This window comes from Aulonocara stuartgranti (genome assembly GCF_965226115.1).
Source record: "Aulonocara stuartgranti genome assembly, chromosome: 10".
NCBI classification, from domain to species: domain Eukaryota; kingdom Metazoa; phylum Chordata; class Actinopteri; order Cichliformes; family Cichlidae; genus Aulonocara; species Aulonocara stuartgranti.
The window spans coordinates 19,687,358-19,713,705 of NC_138946.1; the positions used below are offsets into that span (position 1 = coordinate 19,687,358).

At 38.0% G+C, this 26,348-nt stretch overlaps 2 protein-coding genes across 2 annotated transcripts; one reads left to right on the forward strand and one right to left on the reverse strand.

Annotated features, from left to right (window-relative positions):
- Positions 1–917: 917 nt before the first annotated feature.
- On the reverse strand, positions 918–9,330 carry chek1 (checkpoint kinase 1). The gene is made up of 14 exons (XM_082548378.1): positions 9,174–9,330; positions 8,876–8,941; positions 7,721–7,835; positions 6,819–6,927; positions 6,557–6,621; positions 6,388–6,457; positions 6,090–6,278; positions 4,289–4,393; positions 4,121–4,204; positions 3,964–4,048; positions 3,713–3,881; positions 3,369–3,500; positions 3,160–3,261; positions 918–1,226 (listed from the first exon to the last, which is right to left on the reverse strand). Exons 2-14 carry the CDS (start codon positions 8,938–8,940, stop codon positions 1,134–1,136), a joined length of 1,383 nt encoding a protein of 460 aa, XP_082404504.1. The 5' UTR covers position 8,941; positions 9,174–9,330; the 3' UTR covers positions 918–1,133.
- Positions 9,331–9,495: 165 nt separating this feature from the next.
- LOC309715329 (complement factor B-like) lies at positions 9,496–25,255 on the forward strand. Its single transcript, XM_082548361.1, has 18 exons — positions 9,496–11,996; positions 12,747–12,953; positions 13,038–13,223; positions 13,494–13,670; positions 14,012–14,098; positions 18,654–18,793; positions 19,573–19,717; positions 19,810–19,935; positions 20,098–20,196; positions 20,393–20,527; positions 22,117–22,223; positions 22,619–22,748; positions 22,869–23,007; positions 23,117–23,190; positions 23,962–24,062; positions 24,156–24,285; positions 24,407–24,456; positions 24,954–25,255. The coding sequence occupies exons 1-18, from the start codon at positions 11,939–11,941 to the stop codon at positions 25,125–25,127; spliced, it is 2,265 nt and encodes a 754-aa protein (XP_082404487.1). The 5' UTR covers positions 9,496–11,938; the 3' UTR covers positions 25,128–25,255.
- Positions 25,256–26,348: the final 1,093 nt, after the last annotated feature.

The following is a 26,348-nucleotide window of genomic DNA, read 5'->3' on the forward strand; positions in this document are numbered from 1 at the left end:
CTTGATCAGAAATGTGTCATCTGAAGCGTGGCTGTCAAAAAGCCATTCTTAAAGAAAGAAAACTGGGAGAATAGGCTGAGGTATGCCAAAATACACAAGAACTGGACTGAAAATTAGTGGTAACAGTTCTTATGGAGTCACGAATCCAAATTTGTCATGTTTTACTGAAATTGTCATCAATACATACAGAGGAGGTCAGGAGAGAGGTACAAGTGGGGTCCACAGCCATCTGTAAAACACCATGGAAGCTCTGTCATGGTTGGAGCAGCATTTCAGCCTGTGGTGTTGGAGCTTTTCAAAACCGACGAAATTATGATGAGCAAAGTACTACTGTTTTGATCCAACATGCAACATCATCTGTAAACCATCTCATTGGCAACAACTTTTCAAAAGGACAATGATCCCAAACACACTGCCAATATAATAAAAGCTTACATAAACAGAAAAAACACACAGTGGAACACGAATTGGCTTCCCCAGACCTGTATCTTTATATTATTGAAGCAGTGTGGGAATCATGTTGACAGATATCCGAATAAAAAGCAGCCAACATATAAGGAAGAGGTTTGAATGTCCTTCAAGAAGCCTGGAGAACCATTCCTGAAGACTACTTAGCCTTGAGAGTTCAGGCTGTGTTGAAGAATAAAGGTGGTCATACCAAATATTGACTTGTTAGAATTGCCTTATACTCTATATTTCTATTTATGTTTGCATGTTTCAATAAATAACACTTATGTCTGTGTAGATCTTCAGTTATTCTAGGCCGTGATAGCCTTAAGGTAAGACTAGCAAACTAGCACCTAACAAAGTATAAAGCAATGAGGTGTAACTCCAGACTTTAACAGTACTGTGTACTTGATTTTCATGGATAACAGCAAAGCTACAGTGTGAATTTATCAAAATACTCTGCGCACAACTTTGGTCTTTTAATAATTTATTCAAGATTTTGGACTGTTTAAACATAATCAGAACACATCAGTCTTTAATAGCAGAAACACAAACGACAATGTAGACAAACTCATACTCACTCAACAGCAGAATACATGAAAAACATCAACAAAACAAGTAAATATATACACAGGTTTGCCTCTCTACAGTCCATGGTAGAGAGCATTAGTGTGAAGATCTGCTCACTAGATGGGGACCAAAATCTTTTGAGTGCTGATTATGTCACCGAGCTTGTGTTTGATCTTCACAAAGAGACGCTTGAACTCCAAACCATCACCCTGGAAACAAACAAACAAACACACACACACACACACACACACACACACACACACACACACACACACACACACACACACACACACACACACACACACACACACACACACCCATCTTGATTAGATGAAAGTGCACTCATACACTGAGGACATTGTACTCTTAGACCTGTTCATTAGGTGACTCAGACCAGTGGGTTTCTCTGTATCAATTCTGCTACAGTTTGTCTTTCAGTAAACCCGTTTTAAACAAACATGAGTGAAACCAACTGACCTATAAGGATGACTGCATGCATACATCTATATAGATAGAGTTAAGTTTTACAGATATTTTACATGAATATAGGCTACAATCTAAGCCCTATATGCCTACATCTGTTTACCTACGGGTATCATTAAAAACAATATTGTTTTACAGACACATATGGATGAATATTAGGGGTAATATACACTAACAAGTTCCACTCCACTCACCCAAGGACACTGTACAAGTTTAAGAGCATGGGAAGTTATACAGAGTAGGCTATCTTAAACAGGCGGGTTTTGAGGGTTGACTTAAAAAAAGGGAATAGTGATGTTTTCGAGGTCAGAGGGTAGGCAATTCCAAAGTCGAGGGGCAGAGCGACTAAAAGCCCTGCTCCTTATTGTGATAAGACGAAAGGATGGAACAGAAAGAAAAAGAGGAGGATCTGAGGCACTGGGATGTGATGGAGATCTGTACCAAACCAGAACGGTATGGTGGGGAGAGAGAATGAATAGCCTTAAATGTATAAAGGAGTATTTTAAAATTAATGCGAAGTTTAACCGGGAGTCAGTGAAGCTGCTTCAGGATAGGGGTGATGTGGTGGGTAGAGGGAGTCCTAGTAATAATACGGGGAGCAGAGTTCTGGACACGTTGAAGCTTATTGATGGATTTTTGTGTAAGGCCAAATAAGAGTGATTTGCCCTGCTTATCCATGTAGAGGTTTTCAAGTGAGTTTATTGGTTCAGCCAGTTTGAAAAATCCTTATTTACAGACAGCTGAAACCAACTTTCCACCAGTCTGGGGAAAAGACTGAAAATGATCTTCATGTCTTCCATTGTCCAAGTTCAAAAGCACAAGTCACAATGTTTGTTGTAAAGTCATATGAAATAGAAAGCTTTCAAAAGGACTCCATGCAGTCCTGCAAAACACAAACTACATCCTTACTGCAAGTGCCAAAGCCCAAGAGCTACATCTCAGACTCTACAGGACTCAGTTTGCATGCTAAATGTTAAACAATCATTTCAAAAAGTTCTAGTTGAAAAAGACTGAACAAGTAAAAAAAAGAAAGAAAAAAGAACAGGCAGGTTTTCAAAGTCGCATCTAAACACACCACAAGACTTCTGGAAGAATTCTTTGGACAGATGAGACGAAGGTAAATATGTTTAACTATAATACACAGGACCATGTGTCAAGCACAGTGGTGGCGGTGTAAAGATTCAGGCTTGTTCTGCAGCCACAGGACCCGGGCACCTTGCGGTCACTGAGGTTTCTGTGTATACCAAAGTATTCTAGAGGCAGATCTGAGGCCATCTGGCCAACAGCTTAAGCTTAGCCAAAACTGGGTCATGCAACAGGACAATGATCCCAAGCACAGCAGTGCATTTACCACAGAGGTTTTGCAATGCTCCACTCAAAGTCCAGACCTCAACGTGACTGAATAGCTGTAGTGGGACCTTAAGAGAACTGTGCATAAACAAACCTCAATAAAGTGAAGCAGTACTGTAAAGAAGAGTGGGCCAAAATTCCTCCACAATGATGTGAGACACTGATGTAGCTACTGAATCTGAACTTCATTTTTCACACGACTGCATGGACTGCAAGCTTGAGTGGTTAAGATGTCAGAACGTGCAGAAGGCAGGGGATAAATCGTGTTAGAAATAATATACAATTCATCTTTTAAATGATAAAACCTACCTTAGACAGTCTGAAGTCCAGCAGCACTCTCTGATTCATATCCAACAAATGAATTTTAAAGATGAGCTTATTATTGCGTTTGTCAAGCGTGCTCACGGTCACCTAAAATGTGTGTTATAAAAAATAAAAGTATGTTATGATGAGACGCAGAAGAAAAGGCTGTGTTATCAGGAAATGTAAAAATCTTGTATATTTGAGTATAGATATACCTGTTTGGTGCTAGTGAGTTTGAAGCCAAGTGCCAGGCCTTCACAGATGTCTTTCAGGGCAGTTAAGGAGGCATCAGCACTGACAGTAGTGAAGAAACGCGTCATTCTCCGCACTAACCTCTGCCACGGCGACTGTGCACAGAAAGAAGAAATGAGGACATGTTAAAAAGCTCACAGCAATAATGCATCAGAGTTTTGTTGATATTCAGATGCCTTTAAATCAAAAGAAACTTTGGTGAAAGGTTAAAAAAAAAAAGAATAATCTGCATCTTTGTGTGTGAGAATAAATACACATATAAACATTTACGTAGTGAAACCAATCCAGCACTGAGTATGTGAATTACCTGACTGGCTCCTGGTGTAGCTAGTAACTGACTACCCAGTAACATGTGCTCAGGTTTGGTCGGCTGGGAGAAGCTGACTTGACCGTCATTTTGACTAATTAACAACATGGCTTCCCAGCCACCGGCTGCAAAGTCAGGCTGAGAGCTTGAAAACTGCATCCTGTCATCACTACAGAAAGAGAAAGACATTCTTAAGATTATCAGACACAAAAAGAAATTGAGCTAAAATTAGAAAAGCGCAAAGTTCTGACCTGTTGGCCCGAGATATGAGTGACCCATCAGATCGAAGACTGTTGTTCCCTCCTGAGTGCAGAGAACTTGTTGGCTGCTTCACTCCTACAGAGACAGAAAGACCATTATGAGTACAGTGAACACTGAAGCTAAACTAAACCTGTTGCTGGGACTTGCCTTCAGTAAACCAGCGGTCTTTCTGGATGTCTGTGATGGAAATGCGTGCATCTGGACTGGCCAGCAGCAATTTGGATAACAAACCTGAATTTAAAAAAAGTTACACATGAACCAAAGAACAACATGTAAAACATGCAGTAACTAAACTTACAATAGCGTGCGACTCACTAAGAGGCAGTGGTTGTATTTTTTTCCAAGGAGGTAGATATGTTTTCTTCTGAAGCCAGTCTGCGTACTCCTGACAGCTCTCAGTTGGCTGGTCCCACGGCAACTCTAACAAGGAAACAACAAAAAGGTTTCCTCACATTAACTGCATGGACTTCAATGATGCACAACCTCAGAGAAGTAGCGTTTGCATTTTTTCTAATGATGTAAGACATGCTGTCTGATCTTTCAGAACTGTATACAATAAATAAACTGAATTTTTAAACAGACCTCAATCTCTTTTTTTTACCATTACAGTGATGTGACTGTATTTCAAGATAACTAAATCACCTTGAGTCTATAATTTGGTTAAGTTTACAACCAATTCTTAAGCGTATAAACACAGATATCTATATCTGTATGTGATATAAATATATCTATAAAACTGTAACTTGCCAGCGTCCATCGACCTGACTGATTTCCGCAGCGATGGGGCAAAAAATAAGCAGCGGATAACAGACATGTAGTGACAAAGTTTAAGAAAACATACACAGCTTTCACCTTAGAAATACTTTACTTTTTAATTTAGTCATTTTCCCCTTCACGTCCCTCCTGCTGGGTGTCACTGCTAAAGTAATGTGCCCTCTCACAGAGCAAAACTCAAGCATCTCAGTCTCTTCCACTGGTTGTAAAAGGCAACTTGAATTTTTGCCTCAATGTTTGTCATGTTCAACAACAAAAACAAAAAACAAAACATGTTTTCAATACACTGTGTGTCAACTCCGTACCAGCACTCTGGACTAAAAGTTTCACCCTCCTGGGGTAAACAACTTTTCTAGCGCACAACTCCTTGTCAGAGAGACAGAGAGTGTGTGTGTGTGTGTGTGTGTGTGTGTGTGTGTGTGTGTGTGTGTGGAAGCATCTAGTTGATCACTGGATTGTAGCCAACCTCAGTAGCAGTGCTGATTTGCAATGTGGAGGTTGGGGCAGTTAAACATAGAAGTTAATCTTTAAACAAGTTTGACATTCATGGTGAAATCAGAGACGGGTCAGAGCTTTGATGGAACTTAAAAAAAAAAAAGAAGAAAAAAAAAAGTCAAAAACTGCTGAACAGAGGCCAAACTTAAATCCAGTAAGCGTTTAGATTTTTATGGACAGAGTGAAAGAACTTAAATGGCACCGTGTACAACAGTGAGAACCATGTGGACCTGTACATTCTCTCAACATCACCAGAAGGGCACAGTCAGGAAATCTGTCAAACGAAACGGATTAAGGGCTTTAATGTTTTGTTGTTGTTTTTTTTTATATATATACACTAACTGTTTATACTTCTATTATAAAAATTCTAACCGCTATAACCAAAGAATTTCATATATAAGAGATAAATAAAGTATTTCTTCTTTTATTTCTATTACCATGTGATCTCCTAGCTTGTTTGTACTTCACTGTTGACTTAAAATACGATGATATTCAGGTAAACAGGTCGGGCTGTAAAGATTGAAAACTGAATCTGCTCAACTGTAAAGTTCAGACAATGTCAGACTGAAGATGGAGACGAAAACTGAGGATGGTCCTGTCTGACATCAGGCAGAAATATGACAGCAAGTTACAAGACAGTAAAAATGATGAAAAATCAGCTATTTAATTTAGTAAAATTAGTAATTCAATCAAATGCAAATTCACACAAGCACAACAACCACTTGCAGCTTTGACACTGGCCCTGCTGACCTAACAGCTTTGTGATATCATCAACTTCTCATTGCCATTGCTGTCATATGGTATTGGACTACAGATGTGTGTATGATCTTCAAATTTTGGATCTTACCACCAGCCAGCATGGCAGTGAGAACTATGCCACAAGCCCAGATATCTGCAGGCTGAGCTCTGTACTCTGTTTGGCTCAGAAGCTCCGGAGCCACGTAGGGAAGAGTCCCACACAATCGATTCAGACGGCGCTCTCGGCCTTTAAAGCGAAACATGGTCGCCAGGCCAAAATCTGTCAGCTTCAGGTTATCTGAAGGTAAAAAAATAAAATAAAAAATCAACCCCAGAGGGCGGTGGTTATAAGAAATAAAAGAGAATCCTAAAAAGAGAATCCCTCAATAAAGATTGCATTTCCTCACCTTTGTCATCCAGCAAAATGTTCTCTGGCTTTATGTCTCTATGTGTGATGCCAAAATCATGGAGGTACTCCTAGAAAAGGTCAAATAAAAATAAAAAAACTTAAAAAAGAGAACAACAGCAGGAAAATATGCAGGAAGTCACATAAACACAAAGATGTTCTTCACTCACCACAGCTGCTATTAGCTGCTGGAAAAATCTATGAGCATCCTTTTCAGCCATCCCTACATCGGGCTCTAAAGAGAGCGTAAAAGAAGAAAGAGTAAGCCTGAAATCAAATACTTGCAAAGAATGATTACTGAAAACTCCAGACGCATTTCAGCTAAGTTGAATTCATGTATTCATGCTAATCATATCCGAGTCAGGAAAGCTACAGTTGGAAGAATAAATCAGCAAACAAAAGGTTTTTCTTGTATGACAGTTTACGGCTCACCGATTCGATCAAACAGCTCTCCCCCGGTGCAGTACTCCAGGAAGAGGTACACAGTTGGTCCTTCCTTCCGATGGCCAAAGAAGCGTACAATGTTGGTGTGTTTGAGCATCTATGAGTTAAGTGCACACACAAAGATCCTCAAAACAGTGCTCTCAGCTATCATTCTACCTAGCTAAGAGCTTAACGTTTTTAATTAATTCTACAAATCTAAAACAATTAAAAATAAAATAAAAACAACTTCAGTCTGTGTTAAATTGCTTACAATCAGTTTGTACCTGTAAACCAGAGGAACAAACTGGTCAGTCTCAGCCAGTTTATCTTTATGAATCTAACCAACATTAATAACAAATGCCATTTCTTTATATTTTACTTTAGTATGAAGTACGACTTCATACATGTTTGCTTTCAGTTTGCCTCTTCGGTGTCTGTTCAGCTGGTTTTTGGATCTTCTGTCATCATGTCACATCATTTTAGGTGAGCCAAAACAAGCAGACACATCTGTACATCTGTATTCTTATCTGCATGTTTGCTTTCAGCTTGCCTGGAATAGCATTAGCTTTAACAAACTTTTCCCAACAAATGACACCCTCGAGCTGAGGGCTACCAACGTCCCCAGATCAGCTGAGGCTAGAGTTGGTTTTCACAACAGTAACAGTTTTTATCTAATTCTCACAGTCTGGAACTGGCATGAACAGGCTGTGTTCATGCCAGTAACTGATGCAAGGAAAAGGGAAATGAGAGCATACAAAGCTGTGATTCAGTTAATTAACAATTTCTTTCATGCAGCTGTTTACTGTATTAATATATGGATTTAAGAACAGCTGGACTTGTTTTACAACACACCACTGGTGAGCCGCTGCTTTCATTCATACTAACTGTGCAGGTGAAAGTGATGGATGTACCTTGTGGATGCAGACCTCCTTCTTGACATTTTCAGCACACTCTTTTGCCTGCGAGGTATCGATGACCTTCACTGCTACCGCCTCTTCAGTCTGTCTGTTCACCAGGAGCCTCACTCTGAGACCAAGAACACAAAGAGGACAAACCGGTTAGATCATAAAGAGAAAAGAGAACACAGAGGTGAAGAGAAGTGAGAGGAAGTCTGAATGGAAACAGGATGTACAAAGAGCTAAAGTCTTCCTAAAGTGTTTCTAGATATAATTTTCAAGTAATTTAAACTTTGTTAAACTTTTCAATAAAATCAGAAGGTCAGGTGTCAAAGTCCGTCTGTTTTAGTTGTTTATATTTTATTTATTTTTTTCCCCTTCTATATGTTACTACATCACTGTTGTGCATTTTATTTATTTTTGTTGCATTTTAGATTCTTAAGTACTTTGTGCAGCATGCAATGTTGAAAATGTGCTATATAAGTTAACTTGACTTTGACCTCTAGAAAACAAGAAAAGCATGATTGATATTAGTGATGTCATTCGCAGCTGCAGGTCTTTCTGATTCAGTTGATTAAATACCTGCAATCATCATACATCAGAAAAACAAAAACAAACAAACAGAAATATTTAAGATCATTTTAAACCCACTCAAAGAGTCAATCTAAAGTTAAAAGGTTCTTTTTGTGCAGTAGTTTTCTTCTATAACAAACTTTGAGCATTTGTATCTCTGGACACCTCATTTAATGGTGGCATAATGCCATAATTTAAGAATGATAGAAGCAGTCATTGCTACCCTGACTGTTTGATTTGTTTTCTAACAATTCCATTGCAAAAAACATGGAATTGTTATTGTAAAAATGGTTAAACTTTCAAGTCTCATAACACTACATTAAACATGTTTTCGCATATGTAAGGTCTCATTTTTACCTACATTTTGATACCTGGTTCATCTACCTTTTTTTCAAAGCTAACTGTGACTGCGATGGAGTCAGGTGTCTCCTGTGAGTGATGTTTTTGGATTATCAGATGAACATTTCTAGTGCATATACATGCCTGTCATGATCCCATGAAACAAGAAAAAAAAAAAATCCTTGTCCGATGGCTAGAAGAGGACAGCTATTAAAGGCGATAAGCTAATGATAAACAATGATAAGGAATCTTTCATACTCTCCGTAGGCTCCTTCTCCCAGAGTCTGAACAACGTCCCAGTCCTGCACAAAAGGCACCGCCATGCTAGAGACAGAAACACACGCATTCATCACTTTGGCTTTCTAATATTTACTTATGTATTCGTTATTTCCACAACATGGGTCCTATTTCTTCTAACAAGTGTCTGTTAAGCCTTTACCGGTTTGCAAAACTGTTAACTTTGACAGCACTTTGACAGAGTTCTGTCAAATGTCATGATGCTCAAAAGAAAACCGCTAAGAAAACTAAAATACGAAAATATGAAAGAATAACCTACCTGCTCAGCCTTTTCACACAGCAGCGACTGCCACATGTAGCTATCCTTAAAGCTCAGACGCACGTCTTCATCCTGCTGCACTGACTTCTAAAGATTTTTCACAAATTTGGCGCGTTGTTGTCTCATTGGCGATAACTTCCGCATTTCCGCCTTGTCTTCTTCTACGCCTCTCTTCTTTTTCTTCTTCTTTGAGTTTAGCCGGTCAGACACATATTGCTGCCACCTACTGTTCACCTACTGTTATCCAAGTCTTATTCGAATTAAACATGCCAGATTTACAATTCATTATTCAACATTATTTAAAGCCTGAATAATTGCCACAAAATTTTTAAATGGAGAGTTTATTGAACCAGCTGAAAGATTTGTTTATAAAGTTATTTAGATATTTCCCCCCTTATAGTAGTTGTAATTTGCGTCATATTTGCTACATCTGGCCTTTAAAAAATGCTTTAAAAAGCATTGCAAAATTTATTTATACTTTAAAACGGGTAACAAATCACACTGATGATGTAGAAGTCTCAAAAATTCACAAAAAACTGCATGTATTAAATACGATACACTAGGCATGAAAGGGTTAAACATCCATCCATTCTCTTCCGTTTATCCTTATTAGGGTCTCACGGGGTTGGAGCCTATAAAGTTAAACATGTGGCATGTTTTTTTATTTTCTATGTAAATAAGATTTGGGTTTATGAGATATGCCAGTCATTGCATTCTGTCTTCAGCGCTTTGGACAGCTTCCCAATTCTTTTTGAATTGGGCTTGTAAAGAGCTGAAAAACATTTTAAATCTTTCTTTGAAATTACTGATGCAGGTGTTTCACAGTAATAATTGGCACTTTGCTGTTTTAAGAAGTATAATAAAAGATAGAAAACAAACAATAACATGAGAAGAAAACAAAAACCCACCCATCCACCCATCCTCATTTAGAGTCGCCCTAACTCAGGTCAGCACCAACACAGAAAGAATGACACCAAACTCTACCACTACCCTGACATTAAAAATGATGTCCTAATATCTATTCCCTTCTACAATATATTTACCAATATTTATACACTCACTTAATGTAATTACATGTTAATAATCTAATGTGACTCATTGTGCAGTGTAAAAAACTATGTAAGAAATACAGATTATGACATTTACAATAACATACTAGCTGCATGTGGAATCCACAAGATCCAATTTTAGTAACAAAAAGTGCTACAATACACGTGGGTCAAAAATAAGGGAAATGCAATGCAGCTGTGAGTTTCATGCAAATGAATGTTCAAAAAGCCTTTCTTGCCATGTGAGAAAACATTTTCTAGTTAATGGATGTTACAAAGCTTTTATTTAAACCACTTTCAGGTGTCTGGAAGTGTGAAGCTTCAGCTGGAAGCTCCTGCAGATACTGTCATTTCAGAAGGCCCTTACAGAACTAAGGCTTTTCAAATTGAGGGCACTAAAGGGAAAATAATAGTGCCACAGGGTTTATTCCCTGGAGGAACTGATGTGTCCAGTATTCACACTGTAAAACTGCCCAGTTAGTCTGTGTGGCATGTAAATTAAAAAGAAGACAAAAAAAATCACATTTTCAAAACATAATCTCTTAAATGTTTTTCAGAAAACAAACTCAAAGCCAGAGAGAGCTTGAGGCACGACGGAGTGTTTAATCAATACTTGAATCAATGTGTCAACAAGCAAGCCTGGTGCTTTTGGGAAATGATGAAGTGAATGTTTGTACTTTGTCTTGATTTCACAATGACTTTGTTTTTCGTGTAACATGTGACAGCATGTGTACACATAACGGGAAATCCTGGATCCAGAAAAACCTTAGTTAAGGTCAGGACACACAACACAAACCATGCAACCCACATTTGTAGTTGATGCATTTAACTATTTCATATATAAACAATTGAATAAATGAAAACAGTTAATCAAAAAATCAAAAATCTGAGTCAAGAGCACTTTTGTTACTGTAGTGCTTCACCTTTTGTTTTAAGTGAAAGATAATTGCTTAATACAGCGGTTCAGCTGCTCAGCTGCTTTCTGTTTGTCACTTCTTACTGCACCAACCAGGTGTTATAACACAACATCACATAGTTTGGCATCTTTTTCATAACATGAGCAAAGTCTTCCCAGAAAAAAAGATATCAAGAAAAAAGACAGCAAAATATTCCTAGTAAAGTGTCAAGTGTGTCTTTAATGGAGGACCAGCTGGAGATCCAGAGATTGGGGGCATTCGGGATCAGTTCTTGGCCTCGTGCCTTGTGTACTCTGAATTTGTCAGTTTTCCACGTAGTCTTTCACAAAGTGATGAAGTGATCTTCATTCTTATTGCTGAAAGATACAGAGACTCTTTGTATAGCAAATCTTATTACTAATGAACCTAATCAGTTTGGTAAATGTTTTGCTACTGGTTGTATTTATTTATGTATTTAATTGAGATGCTCAGCACGTAATAAAAGTAAAGCGAAGTTTACAAATAATAACTACTGTAAATAGCGTCCCAGCTCACATTGTAAGTAATATATCAGATAAGAGATCTTTGCGTAATTCTAAATAAGTTATCAGTTGAGAAGGATTTATGTAAATGTAGAAATTGTTTGAGTGTTTTCTGTGATAAACATGTATTGATCCTCTTTTACGGGTCATAAAGTTAATAAGTACCAGGATGGTCTTTGTCCACTCCCAGTTTAAACATCACTCTCTATTCCGAAATAAATCGGCCACTTCTGCAATATACTCTCATTTTTAAACTGTCCCCCAGTTTAAGCTTCAAGATGGGATTTTCTATCCACTGGAGTCGGCTTGCAGCGCTTTTATGTGCACTTTGGATGGGTAAGATGCTTTTATTTTAGATAAAAAATTATATACAGTTTTGAGTTTCCAATAATGTTTTTGTTGTTTATTTAGGTTTATGCATTGTATAAGGTTTAGTATTCATAACACAGATATAAAAACTGATCAATTTTCAAATATATTTATTTATTAACTAATATATAACTGAATATTACACAAACGTCCTTCTATCCATCAGGTTTTAGAGACTTCTATGCTTATTTTTCTTAAGGTACAATAGTTTTATGTTCTTAAAACTATGTTATGTTCTTAATTTGAGGTAGTTATATTGCCAAGAATTAAATAAAATAAAATCATTATCAAGTAGCAACATCATCAAATGTGATTATAGTGAATTTTAAAGATTTTTTTTTCAGAAAATGTAAGTCTGTTCTAAATGTTGTTCATCATCTATTTATGGAAATAAAGAAATAATGTTGTGTTAAATATAAAATATCAGACTTTTGCATTTTTACACATTAAAACATAACAATTTAAATTCTTGTAATACAAACAATACTTCGCAAAGGTAAGTAAAACAATGTATAAACCCTTCGTGATGATAAGATTTTAATAAAATAATAAAATGATGATTTTAATAAAAGAACGTTTATTCATTGCATACTGTGCACTTTAAAAAAAGGCAAGTTTTCAATTTTACACTACTTTAGTAATTGTGTAGTGGTACGTATGTAAGTGTATGATATACTTAAATTGTAGCCTCTGAGAACTGTGGACTTTTTTTTTCAGGAGCTGGTGTTCGATGTGCTTGCCCTGAGAGTAATTTGCAAATGCAAGGAGGAAATTACACACTGAGTAACAACCTGGAGAGAGGCAGCATGTTGGTATACCATTGTCCTGAGGGCTACTATCCATACCCAGCAATAACCCGCTTATGTCAGGCTAATAACTCCTGGAGACCAAAACCCAAAAGATCTCCAGCTCAGAGATGCAAGCGTGAGTGGCAAAGATGTTTCTCCCTTGCCTCACACTGCCTGATAACAACATATTAACTGAGGGTCCTTTTGTTTTGTTTCACAGGGATTGAATGCCCAGACCCCAATGTGCTGGAGTACGGAAGTGTCTCCCCCCCTCAGGAGAAGTACTATGTGGACAACGAGACCACGTATGAGTGCTACTCTGGATACACAATGCAAGGCTCAGTCACACGCGCGTGCTTAAAGAATGGGAAGTGGAGCGGCTCCACTCCAATCTGCAGGCGTGACTGTGAGTCCCAAACAGCAATGATTAAAACTTGATCATTGCTGTTCCAGCTTTCTAGATTTCATTCTCGTATTTAAAAAAATACAATTTATTATGTATATTTAGACAGACTGAAATTGACATTTTATACCTTTAGATTTGACAGCTGTTAAAACACACAGTATGATGAATGTAAGGTTTTTGTTGTAGCCCCACAACGGTCTTTTCTTGAGTAGGTGCTTGCATTCAGGCCTTCCATTGGGTTTTTGACATTGGGTTTTTTTCTTACCAAAGCTGGGGATCATTGTCCTAATCCTGGTATCCCACCTGGTGCCTCAAGAGTGGGGAATATTTTTGGAATTGATGACACGGTGAGATACACCTGCAATGGAAACCTGTTTTTGGTGGGCTCCAGTGAACGAGTGTGTCAGCAGACCGGCGAGTGGACTGGCATTGAGCCAGCATGCTACTGTAAGAATGACACAAACACATACTGTTTACACTCTGTGCCATCATCTTAGCCACTCTTTGCTCTTTTAAATGTTCTGGTTGTATGATATCTACTGTTTTCCTTTGGAGGCCTTAATGGTGGGAAGCCAGTGTGGGATCACGTCCTGCTGTGACTTAGTCACTGGTTAAGCAAATAGGATCTGCAGATGTGTGCTGACCATCTAAATATCACGTGTGCAGTGACAATATGATCCCTCACCAGCTTCTTATCTATAAATGTTTCCTGAAACTCCTGAGAGTCACCTTGTTATAAAGTCTTTCTTTAGTATAATTGTTATATATCACATACGTATTTCTTGCAGATAAACACACCTTCGACACACCACTGGAGGTTTCAAAGGCATTTGGCAATTCAATTAAAGAGAGCCTGACCACTTTAGAGTCCACAGGTAAGTTATTGATCAACAACTACATACTCTCACTGGACACTATATTAGCTACATCTTGCTAGTACCATTCTGGAGCCCAGGTACAGGATATCTTGAAAAACGTTCAGCAGAGAATTTGGTCTATATTCACATGACAGCAAAATGCACATCTGTTGGCTTCAGATGTGAATCATCCCCACATCCCAAATATCCTTTGTTGGGTTGATAGCTGGTGACTGGAGACCATTTGAGTTAATTTACTGAAGTCTTTGAGAAACCAGTTTGAGATGATTTGGGCTTTGAGACATGGTGGGTTTCCTGCTGGGAGCAGCCATCAGAAGATTGGTACGCTGTGATTGCCAATATTCTAAAAATGTTTTCTAAAAGGGAACGGGGATACAATTTGAGGGGGGAATTAAATTTAAAACATCCTCGTATCCGTACAACATTAAAAAGTTTTTGCATCTCTGTGTGTGGAGTGAAGCTGTGGAACAGACTAAGTAAAGATATGAAGCAATGTCCGGTTTAAGGATATGGTTTTTACAGGGTACAGGGAAAAGGTAGAGATTTGATAGGGTGTTCTTGTCTAATATTTTCATGTGTGTGCGCATGCACGGGTTTGTTGGTATGGGTATATATATATGTGTATATGTATGTATGTATGTATATATATATATATATATATATATATATATATATATATATATATATATATATATATATATGTGTGTGTGTATGTATATATATATATATATATTAAATATATATAAAATTGTAGGTTGTGTATCCTTCAGGTGTTAATGGGGTTATTGAAAATGTGTATATGTGCGTATGTGTGTATATACGTAGGTATGGATAGATAGAAACATATATGTGTATATATTAAAAAAAAAAAAAAAAAAAAATTACACATAACATATAATGTAATTACAAGGAGGTATTTCTGTAGTCTATTGATACTAGATAGTGGAAAAGGGGTGGGATTAAATAAGCTTATGCTTCTTCCTGCTCCTTTTTGAACATGGACGTTATTTGGAGTTGTGGTTGCTCGTTTTCCTTTTGTTTGCTTTGTTCATTTGTCTCTTTTAATTCTATTTTTTTTTTTTTTTTTTTTTTTTATACTTTTTCAACATGTTCAAAATAAAGATTCAATCAATCAATCAATCAATTGCAAAGCAGCAGACGTGGTAAACAACAATACTTAGGCAGTGGCATTAAAATGTGTTCTGTTTGGCCCATAATTTGTCAAGAAAACCATCCCACATCATTGCACAACCACCAGCAGGGTGAATTGCTCATGCTTTCATGGAGTTGTTTACACATCATGAATGTCTTTGCACTATAATCCGAATGTTGCAGCAGAAATCAAGACTCATCGAACCGGGCAAATTTTTTCAAATCTTCTGTTGTCCATTTTTTGTGAGCCTGTATGAATTGTAGTCTCGCACTCCTGCTCTTAGCTGACAGCAGTGACAGCCAGAGTGGGCTTCTGTTGATGTGTCAGGCATTCAGAGATGCTCTCCTGCATACTTTTTTTGTAACCAGAGGTTTACATCAAGAGTAGCAAAGCCGAATTTGATGCTGAGATTCATTGCCTGAATCCGGCCTTTATATCAACTTTATATTGGAAATATAAATGTTTGTGAAACATCTGCTTACATCTCATTGAACTCAGTTTTGTAAATCCACGAAGAGCAGTAAACATCAGAGGAACAGCAGCAAGTCAGCTGATCGCAGCTTGTACATCAAGAAAATCTACAACTCACAATAAAAATTATACTGAGGTTATTGTTCCCCATGCTGAGTCAGTACAACGGATCTTAGGGTACCACATCCACTGAATCCCACTTTCACCCCTGGCTGTACAAATTTTCCAGTTTAGGTGTGAAGGCAAAGTCACTCTCTAACACACATGTAACAAAAAATAGAGCTTTTTTAAAAAAAATTCTACTTTTTCTCTGCTCATATTTTACATATCTGATTCAAGCTTTAGTTTTTCACTTTTACTTGCGTAAAGAAGTTGATTCAGTACTTCAACTTTTACCAGAGTACTTTTAACACAAATATTTGTACGTCAACTTAAGTATAAATATGCATACTTATGCCACCTCTGGTTGTGACAAGTGGCTATCTGAGTTACTGTTGGCTTCCTATCAGCTCAAAGAAGTCTGTCCATTCATAGGCGGCTGTGGCTACAATGTCAGGGCGGTTGTGGCTACAATGTAGCTTGCCATCACCAGTGTGTGTGTGAATGGGTGGATGACTGGATGTGTAAAGCGCTTTGGGGTCCTCAGGGACTAGTAAAGCGCTATACAAATACAGGCCATTTACAGGCCATTTTTATTCTATGACCTCTGACCCCTGGATATTAGGGGTGCAACGATACACAAAATTCACGGTTTGGTTCGGTACTTTGGTGTCACGGTTCGATATTTTTTCGATACATAAAAAATGTTCATGCCTTTTTAATTTGTCATTTATTAAAATTATAAATATATATTTTAACTCAAAAGTACAGTTTTTAAATTTAACCCTAACCCTTGTGCGTGTTTTTTATTTTTACAGCGAATGCGCACCTGCGGACCACTTATGTGCAGCCCTGGTTATTTAGCTCGTCATATTGCAGCCACAGAAATTCTTTTGTCCATGAAACCATAAAGCTGCACTTTCTTTTTGCCTTATAGTCTGATTTGTCATAACTTCTCCGTTTTGTGGTAAGCTTTTCTTTGGCTGTCACTTCTTCACCCTGACCTGTCTTATTTGGCTCAGCAGAACTAAAATATATATCTGTCTGTGAAGGTTCTCAGTCATCCAGGTCATCGTAGTCAAATATAAATCCTGCTGCTTTTACACACGCACTCACATAAGCTCAGCGATTCTCTGCGCGATCAACCTCTCACATGTTTAAGCTGCGGGAGATTTCACTTGTCATGTTTGCATAGTAAGCTAACGATTAATAAGACGATGTCAGAGGAATTGGTGCGCAAATTATCATCACTCACAGATCAGTACTGTCGCTCTCTATATACAGTTGGCGCGATTGCAAAGTGAAAGCAAAAGAACAAGCGCAAATTCAAACTAGATTTCAATATGTCACATATTGACAGTGGCTCACAGATGCCAATGACATAATTACCCAGCTACATTTCCGAAAGAATGCAAAAGCATTGACATATATTTTTCCTTCCTACAATAGCCCGACGGGCAGGGCAGAGATAGATTTTGGTAGCCCGACTGAAAAAATCGCTAGCACCGGGACGTTGGGCTAGCGATATTGCGAGCCCTGTATCTGATTGAGGAATCACTCATCTTTGGAAAAGAGAGTTTATTACAGAGAAATGGCTCTTTCCAAAATAAAAGCTATACTATCCGCTTCTTCTGGGCTATATTCTCAGCAGCATATTAAACAGCTGTCTAAATGACTCGGCTAAAGTTAGTAGCATGCTTGCTTGTTTTTTTTCTGCTTCCACTTGTCTTTGCACTAGGATGATGTCGGCGTAAATGTGCAGTCATATTCGTTGTGTTCCCACTAGTGCTTTCAGGTTAATCTCGTTGAAATGACCTTAACGCCACAACACGGCAAATCTCCGTTAACGAGCTACCGCCGATCCCCCCGTGCATGGGGCTAGACGGCCAACACGTTAACGAGCTAACTGCGCTAACACACTAGTTCCCACCCATGTAATTGAGCATTGCACGGCACATCCAACATACTGTTTTACTTTAGTCCATGACTCGCTTACCTTCAGGATCATACGTCACATGAAAACCAAAATAATTCCAAACGCCAGATCTGAATGAGGGTGGGGGAGGTCCATGTTACAAGGGGAGCTTAACTTCTGTCTCGCTAGCTTGCCCTGCGCTCTTCCTTCTGACGATGCTGTCTATGTTGAGCGCTCAGTGAATCTGCGTTCGACTACTCCGCCTAGGCTGCACTGTCGACCCTAGGCGGAGTAGTCGAACGCAGATTCACTGAGCGCTCAACACAGACAGCATCGTCAGAAGGAAAGTTGATAAAATAAATTACAAATTTTGTATTGTTCGATACATATGCGTACCGAACCGAAAGCACTGTATCAAACGGTTCAATATCGATACGAATATCGTTGCACCCCTACTGGATATGTAGTTTTTTCTATGCATATTCTAGGAATGGTTGTGCGAGAAAATCCCAGTTGGTCAGCAGTTTCTGATCTACTCAGTCACCTTTCTTCAGTCTGATGCTCGGTTTGAACTTCAGTGGGTCGTCTTGACCACATCTGCATTAGATTCGATTTTTGCTTTAATGAGCAGTTGAACAAGTGTATCTAATAAAGTGATGGGTGCGTTTTGCTGTTTAGGCATATTTAAATAACAATAAAATTACTTGTGGCAATGACTGGGGGTGTTATGAGAGAATTAATCATAGCATAATAATGCATGCTTCTTTGTTGTTAATTCAGCCCAACAAAATGTGCTAATATATGCAAACATATAGTGTAACAGAGTTGCTATCTGTATAATAATTTAACAATGACAGTGTTTATTCAGACTTTTGTTTGTGAGGTGTAAGCTGACAGTATCTTTTGTCATTCAGAGGAAACACAGGAGGGCAGAAAAATCAGGATTTCAAAAAATGGCACACTTAACATCTACATTGGTGTGGATATTTCTGACAGCATCAGCGAAGATTATGTCAATAAATCCAGAGACGCTGTGGTGAAACTCATCACAACGGTGAGAAACAAACAGCTTTTCTTTCAAAAATTGAGAAAAAAAGTCAAAAGTAGAGTTTTCCAAAATGATATGAAAGCACATTTTACTGGAAGCTTTTTGTTTTTTATGCTGCTACAAAACCTCCTTTTGTGCTATAGCATGCTGATTTTGCAAACAGTCAGCAACATTGGGCTTGGACTGGAGTTATATTAGGATTGCTTTGCAAATTGCAGGCTCAGTTTGGAGGTCTAACGCTGTGCATAGGGTGAAGCTACAGGCTGCTGTTGAAGGATGCTGGCAACATATTCGCTGAGTCTTTAGAACATTCGATCAGATATTTGATAAAATGACAGGCTGCAGTTTAATTATTCACGTGTCACTGGTTTATTTCTGCCTTTAAATGTGGCACATGGACCCATAGGCGTACGTGAGTGTGAAGCTTTTTACTCTGACACACTTTAAGGAGCGCATCTTCCATGATGTACACATAACGTACACACTAAATCTCATCCAATCTGGCTGCCACCGCAACGTCCCATTAGAAGTAAATTTCATTATGTATTACAATTCATAACCGTGACTGATGCTTCTTGGCATGAGTCCTTTGGCTGGTTGTCAATGTTCAGCACAGGATACGCTAGCTGCTGATTTATGGATCAATTACTAAACAAAATAACAAACATAAGCAATCTGAAATGTAAGGAGGTGTTGCATTAAGTTTACACGTGTTCACAATGGCGTGACAGAAGTTCATATGAGATCAACTCTTTATGTAACTGATTTCCTTTATGTATCAACAGATTGCCTCCTTTGCCGTGACCCCAAACTACGAAATCATCTTTTTCTCCTCTGAACTCTATGAAATTGTCAACATTATTGACTTTATGGACGGCACTGCCAAACTATCAGATGTCAAAACTAAATTAGAAGAATTTGATATTGGTGGTGAGTAAAGCACGTATTGCTATTGTACTCTGTTAGTTTGTTTCTAACAATAAGTTAAGGAATGTGCGTTTTGTGCTTCTTCCTGCTCAAAGACAGAAACACGGGAACAAATCTGAACCTTGTCTTTGAGGAATTCTTGGAGAAAATGGCTCTTATAAAGATTCGAGCTGGAGAGAATTTTAAGGAGCATCGTCACGTCATCATCGTTTTTACAGATGGTATTTCCAGCCTCTTGATTAACTCTGCCGTCAACAATAAGAAATGCTCGTTAACTTCTTGTTATCACAATGTGGTTGTTTTGTTTTGTTTTGGCTCTAATAATATCTAAAAATATCGTTTTTTTAAAAAAAAAAAGGTTTTGTCATTGTTTTTCACAACAGGGGCTTATAACTTGGGCGGTTCACCAGCACCCACTGTAGCGAAAATAAAAAACTCAGCATATTTGAACCTGGCAGATGGATCCAGAGACGACTATCTTGGTGAGTTTTCCATCCAATTTGTGCATGTTTCTATTTTTATACAGTGTAATCATTCCAACTTGATCCTTCTTTACAATAACATTTTATTGATACACAACAGTTTCTTGTTCGATGCTCACTTTAATGCATAGCGTGCTCAATAGCATTCTGTATATATTGTATATAAATAAACATGTTATGCTTCATTCTGCTACAGACATTTATATCTTTGCCATTGGAGATGACATCTTTGATGATGACCTAATGCCCCTCACAGCAGGAACTGGAGGAACCCATTATTTCAGAGTTAAGGACTTAGAAAAACTACAAGACACTTTTGATGAAATGATCAGTAAGTTGTGTTTGAAGTGAAGCATGAACGTCCATCTGTTTGTAGTTCAGCTGTGTGTGTATTTGTGTGTTTGCATTCACTCCAGCATTCATCATCCAGCACTAATAAACACAAGGGAGACAAATGATCATAACTGGAGGCCTGCTTGGTTCTCTCGTTTCCTAAAGTACCTGAGATCAGAGCGATTACTCTTTATCTAGCCTGACACCAGTGATGTAGCTGTGATAGAAATATGATCATGTATCCCTCTGGACCTGTATAATGCAGTTTAATGTAATGTAAAGGGTTTGAGATACTGAAATCCAAACTGAATGCAGCCTAATGTTCATTGTTCAACTTCAGTCTTCACTGCTGCTGCTACCAACTACTACTAACAACAGCAGTACTGGTAGATTTATAAAACCAATTTAGAATTGAACAAAATTGCAAAGTGCTTCACAGAACAGATGAAAACGAAATTTTAAAAACTTCAATAAGAAAATAATGATAAGTCATGAAAAAAACATCTTACTGTGAAACTGCACACTCATTGAGCTGCAGTGTTAATGTGGACTGTATTTTACAAAATATAGATGATGTTGTATTCAAGAAGACTTTAAAATGAGGACCTGCGAGCATAAACTCATTAGGAATGGGCTCACTGTGCTTACATATGCAAGCACAGTTATTATAGTTAACAAATGCTCTCCACAACATAAAAACTAAAATGAAAGCAAACCCACTACGTAAACAGAAATTGAACTTTAATTATTTCAGATTTAAGGACTTAGAAATTAAACTGAATTACAAACAAACACATTAGAAAATACAAAGCCTGGGGAATTTTTCCCATTCCCTTCCATACAAACAAGCTGCTGACCAATGAAAAAATCCAAGTTGCTCCATGTCACTCACAGAAGCTACGTGCAGTTTTACATGCAGTCATATGTGAGTCCATGAACATAAGCAACCTACGACCAGATGATTAATGTAACTATCGCGATGTCAACCACTGGCTTTTTGCATCTTGCAGCTAAGATGTTGATTTTGGGGACTGGAGGGGCAGGTCTGAATGGGAACTCGCACACGCATTGTTTTTTTTTTTTGTTTGTTCTTTTTAAACATACTTAATATTTCAATAATAAATTACAGAGATCAAGACAAAAAGCCTTTTCCCCTGTAAACTTCTACAGCACCACAATTACCCCAATCTGGTGGCCCTCTGATAGAATTTAGGCTTAAAGCACTTCTGATTTGGCACTTTGAAATTAATTTTTCCAATCTGGAGGCTACATCCATGTTGTATGCTTATGCAACCTGTCTGTGCAGCAGGCCACAGTCCCTGTCTGCCTCACGTCCTTTATCATTTTACCTGTAACAAAAAGATCAGTTGTTTTCCTGCCTCAGTGATTACCGCGATTACTCGCCCCATCTCCCTGACTATTTTAAATGGTAAGCTAAGTGCCCCTTCTCTTCCGTGCTGAAAGCTGCAAAAGAAATTTAATTGATAAACACATAACAAAAAAATGTATTCCTTGTCTTCTGCTATCTACATGAACAACACTGGATTTTCTATTTTTAAATATCATTCATTTATTGTTTTCATGCAGATGAAGATGAAGTCAAGGGTCTCTGTGGACTTCACAAAGAGTATACGGATAACCGCAATGAGCTGAAGAGGAAAATGTATCCATGGATGGTGTTTATTTCTACTCAGGTGAAAAGTTTCGCTGTTTCATTTAAACCAGTAGAGTAATGCGACTGAATATATAAATCTCTATCCTTACATGTTTGCTAGTGAACCATCCAAAGACTTATAGGCATAACTTTGTGCTGAACATTGGGGAGGGGAGGGGGGGGGGGGTCTGTCTCATTGAATAAATAAATCTGAGTAAATTCCCATAGCCCCCCTGGAAATTACGCCCCTGCAAAAACTCATAGATTTAATGAATTTTTATTTTTAGGTGAACAGACATCAGATTCATCTACCATATTGCTATGTTCTCCCTACCAGATGTTTTACATAGTAGATTAATTATGTAAATTAAGCGTGTCTTGCTTCAGTGCATGCAGCAGTCTAAGTATATGATTGTTTTTTATTTCAAATTTTAGGCTGACGGTCACTCGAAGAAATGTATGGGCTCTCTGGTGACGCCTGAGTTCGTCCTGACTGCTGCTCACTGCGTGTTTGGTTTTTTGCCTGACAAAGTCACTGTTGAAATTGATGATGGAGATAACAAAAGTAATGAAAACTTTATCTAAAGATAGCATGATACCCTGTTTTATAAATTTGCTATAGATAAATATGTCTAATGTTTTTGATTGATGATATTAACAATAATACAACTGATTTTTTTTTCAGTTAAAAAAGCAAAAACTTTATTTTATCATCCACTCTACAATGTTACTGCCAAAAAGAATAAAGGCATTAACGAGTTTTATGACTATGATGTGGCTCTGATCCAACTGGAGAAATATGTTGTCATATCCACTAACGTGAGGTAAGAAATTAGGCTATGCAAATTATTCTGTTTGTACTGTACTGATTTACTGATTATTGATAAAACACTTTTTATTGTTTGGAATGTTTGAAATAATACATTTTTTCAGGCCCATTTGCATACCTTGCACCCGGGAGACCAATGCTGCTCTACATTTGGTGGACCAGAGCTGCGAGTCACAAGGTGTGATAACTTTGTATGTATGCTGTATAGCTTCATCATAGAGCCAAGTCTGTAAAAACAACAAAAGATATAGAATTTTATGTAGAGCTGGGTGATGTTGCCTAAACAGACTGTGAGTTATTGAGCTCAGAGCCACACTGTCCTTATATATTTGTACAATTAGTTTTGTCATTGTCTTTCTGAAATAAGCAAAACCCTAAGAGGAAAAGTGGATAACTGGACTGCAAGTGGTTGCAGACCTGGTCCAGTTTTAGAAGCAACCATTGCAAAGGTAGCAAGATCGCACGTTTATCACACACAGTTGTGCTGCAGTGTCCAACCACTGTTTTTCTTGTGTTCCCCACAAGGAAAAAAATGTGTATCTCGTGACCAGCGTTTAGAGGAGTTTGCTGGTTCTTGCTCCTTGTATTTGCTTTGGCTGCTCGCAGGATGCAGCAGACAAAGTGATCCAGTGTTTAGGGACTAACTTTGCAAATTTTCACTGACACGCGGATGTTTGCTACACATTTCCATTATTCTTTTTCTTCGTGCTTCTGCTTGTTTTGTTTTTTTCCCTAACTACTACTTATGTGTCTGGTGTGCATTGGCTCCCTGTCTGATGGTTCTTTGTTGCTTTTTAGCTTTTCCCTCTGTTTCATCAGAAAGCTTTGTCTTTTGTTGGGTATACACTGTGAATAGGTATGCTTTGTTGAAAAAAAAAAAAGGAAAAAACTGATGGAACGGGTTGCAGAGTGGCTCACCTGTATTCTTCTGTCTCTCTGTTATCTACAGAGAGACTTCTGTTAAAAAATCACCTCGAAAGACTGAATTTCCTGACAAGGACAAGCAATGTAGTGGACCTGAAAGATGTCCATGCTAAGCTTGGTGATAATGTAAGTTTTACACTTGTGAGCTGTGTTGTGCATGTGTCTTTGGGTATGTAAGCACAGGTTCCTTATTCTTCTCCTAAAACCTCTCCGATGTAGAGATATGAATGCATCAAACATGCCGTAGGTGTAGAGGGCATAACGGCTGATACACTGAGAGATGCTGTGACGGATAACTTCATATGCACTGGTGGTCGGGAACCTTTCAGAGATCATATTGCATGTACCGGTAAGTTCCTAATTTTATATCAAATTTTATACTCCAATACAGTGACAGTGGTGCAGATGAGTGACTCGGACTTTGTTTTCTGTTTTTTTGTATCTCTGTGTGTTTCTATTCATTGGTACAGGTGACTCTGGAGGTGCTGTGTATAAAAACTTTCAACAACGCACAATACAGGTAGGCTGCAATATACACGGTGCAACCACTGCACTCAAACGGTTCTGCTGCACAGCCATTACAAACAGAAAAAACACACATTTTAAATTTGGCTGACATTCCGTGCAAAAGTCCTACTCAGAACAGACAGACATCCAAACAGCAATTTTAGCAAGAAGAGCAGGTAGTGAGCAAAGATTTCCTTGGTTTGGTGGCGTGAGTGGTAGCACATTGGTGAGTTGACAATTTGCAGGACTCAACCCCGTGATTGTCAAGGAGAAAGCAGAAACAGTAAAGCGATAAGTCGTGTACGACCGCTCCATAAGGCTATCTTACATGTGAGGGCAAATCAGTGAAATCTAAATCAGCTACTTTGTTTTGTACATCACAACCAAGTATAACCTTAGGGAATAAATTCACTAAGAAAATAAGTTCATGTCATTTTACCTTGTACATTCTTTTTTAAATAACCAATATTTTAAATAACCAATTGTTTTTTTGTTTTGTTTTTTTGACAGGTCGCATTGGTCAGCTGGGGAAGCCAGAAAGTGTGCACAGCCGGTGGTGTTAAAGAATCAACGTCAAACTCCAGAGACTTTCACATTAATCTCTTCAGAGTTATCCCTTTCCTCAAGGGTGTACTTGGAAGACAAGATATGGACTATGCACCACTTGTGTTTTTGGAAAATTAAACTCTTTGACATGCTGCAAATTCGTTTTGGGATTTCTCTTATACAATGTGTGCTCGGTTTAAAACGCTGCCTTGGTTTATTTTTCTAATTGAAGAACATATGATTGAACCCACTGAATCATTCATTTATTCTTTTTGTCACACTGTAAATTCACAGTGAAAACAGACTTTCACAAAGTCTGTTTTCACTTTTTTACTCAGAATTTTCTGAAATAAAACCAATAATTGAGGTTTGAGCTGTGCTTTGCTATGTTTTGAACAGAAGCTTGTTCAAGATCAGTTTGATCAGGGTAAAAGATATGACCGTATGCAGGAAAGAAATGAACAGTTTATTCGACGCATATAGTTCACAACCTGCCAAAACAAACTAACAAACAGACTTTAGCTTCTGTAAACGTTACAGACCCAGGTCACAGTTCATGAACAGGTGCCTGTGTACAAAAGGGTCGATAAGAGAATCTTCACTAATACAGCAGATGGGCATTGCAGTATGGATACCAGGAGAGTGGCTGGGATTAATGAGGAATGGGAGCTGCTGTGTAATGTGACTGTGTATAGATAGTTTTTATATAGGCGCTTCCTGCTGTGGAAGGTAACTCCATTGAAAAGTGCAGAAATGCATTTGTTATGGTTTTAATTTCTAGTTTCAAACACTTAAGTGGCTGCATTGTTAGTGATTGGGTTGATCTTTATATACACAGACACATTAACCTCATGCAGTCCCACTGATGCAAATATTATGGATTCAATCGGCAAAACTAAAAAGTGCCTTGTAATCTATTTCACACACACACACACACACACACACACACACACACACACACACACACACACACTCAGAATACAGACAAAATTAGGACACAACATTTCTGCAGTATCAAATATGATGTCAGTGGCGTGTCACACACACACCTGCAAACAGACATACCTGAGCCTTTTTTGAAATAATTAAAAACAACATAATGACAACAGCATAGATGTCAAAATTTTCTATCATTTTCCAAACAGATGCCATGATCGCATGATCTTTGACACATCCCATGTAAACAGCTTGAAATCCTAAGGTTTTTATTCAGACTGAAAACTATGTATATACAGCATATCTGCAAAAAGCCTTTTTGCACCTCCAAAGCTCAACATTTCCCCAAAACTGACATAATGTGTGATACAGATCGCAGGGCCTCTGTACAAATTAGCATGATAATAAAATTATTCCTGACAA

Excerpts from the sequence above, each read along its gene's own strand:
- LOC309715329 (XM_082548361.1), top strand. The coding sequence starts at position 11,939 with ATGGGATTTTCTATCCACTGGAGTCGGCTTGCAGCGCTTTTATGTGCA. Across the intron at positions 12,954-13,037 it reads TCCAGCTCAGAGATGCAAGC|GGATTGAATGCCCAGACCCC; the intron begins GTGAGTGGCAAA and ends TTTGTTTCACAG. Across the intron at positions 13,671-14,011 it reads CATTGAGCCAGCATGCTACT|ATAAACACACCTTCGACACA; the intron begins GTAAGAATGACA and ends TATTTCTTGCAG.
- chek1 (XM_082548378.1), bottom strand. The coding sequence starts at position 8,940 with ATGGCGGTGCCTTTTGTGCAGGACTGGGACGTTGTTCAGACTCTGGGA. Across the intron at positions 6,928-7,720 it reads AGGAGGTCTGCATCCACAAG|ATGCTCAAACACACCAACAT; the intron begins GTACATCCATCA and ends CTTAACTCATAG. Across the intron at positions 1,227-3,159 it reads TGGACTTCAGACTGTCTAAG|GGTGATGGTTTGGAGTTCAA; the intron begins GTAGGTTTTATC and ends GTTTGTTTCCAG.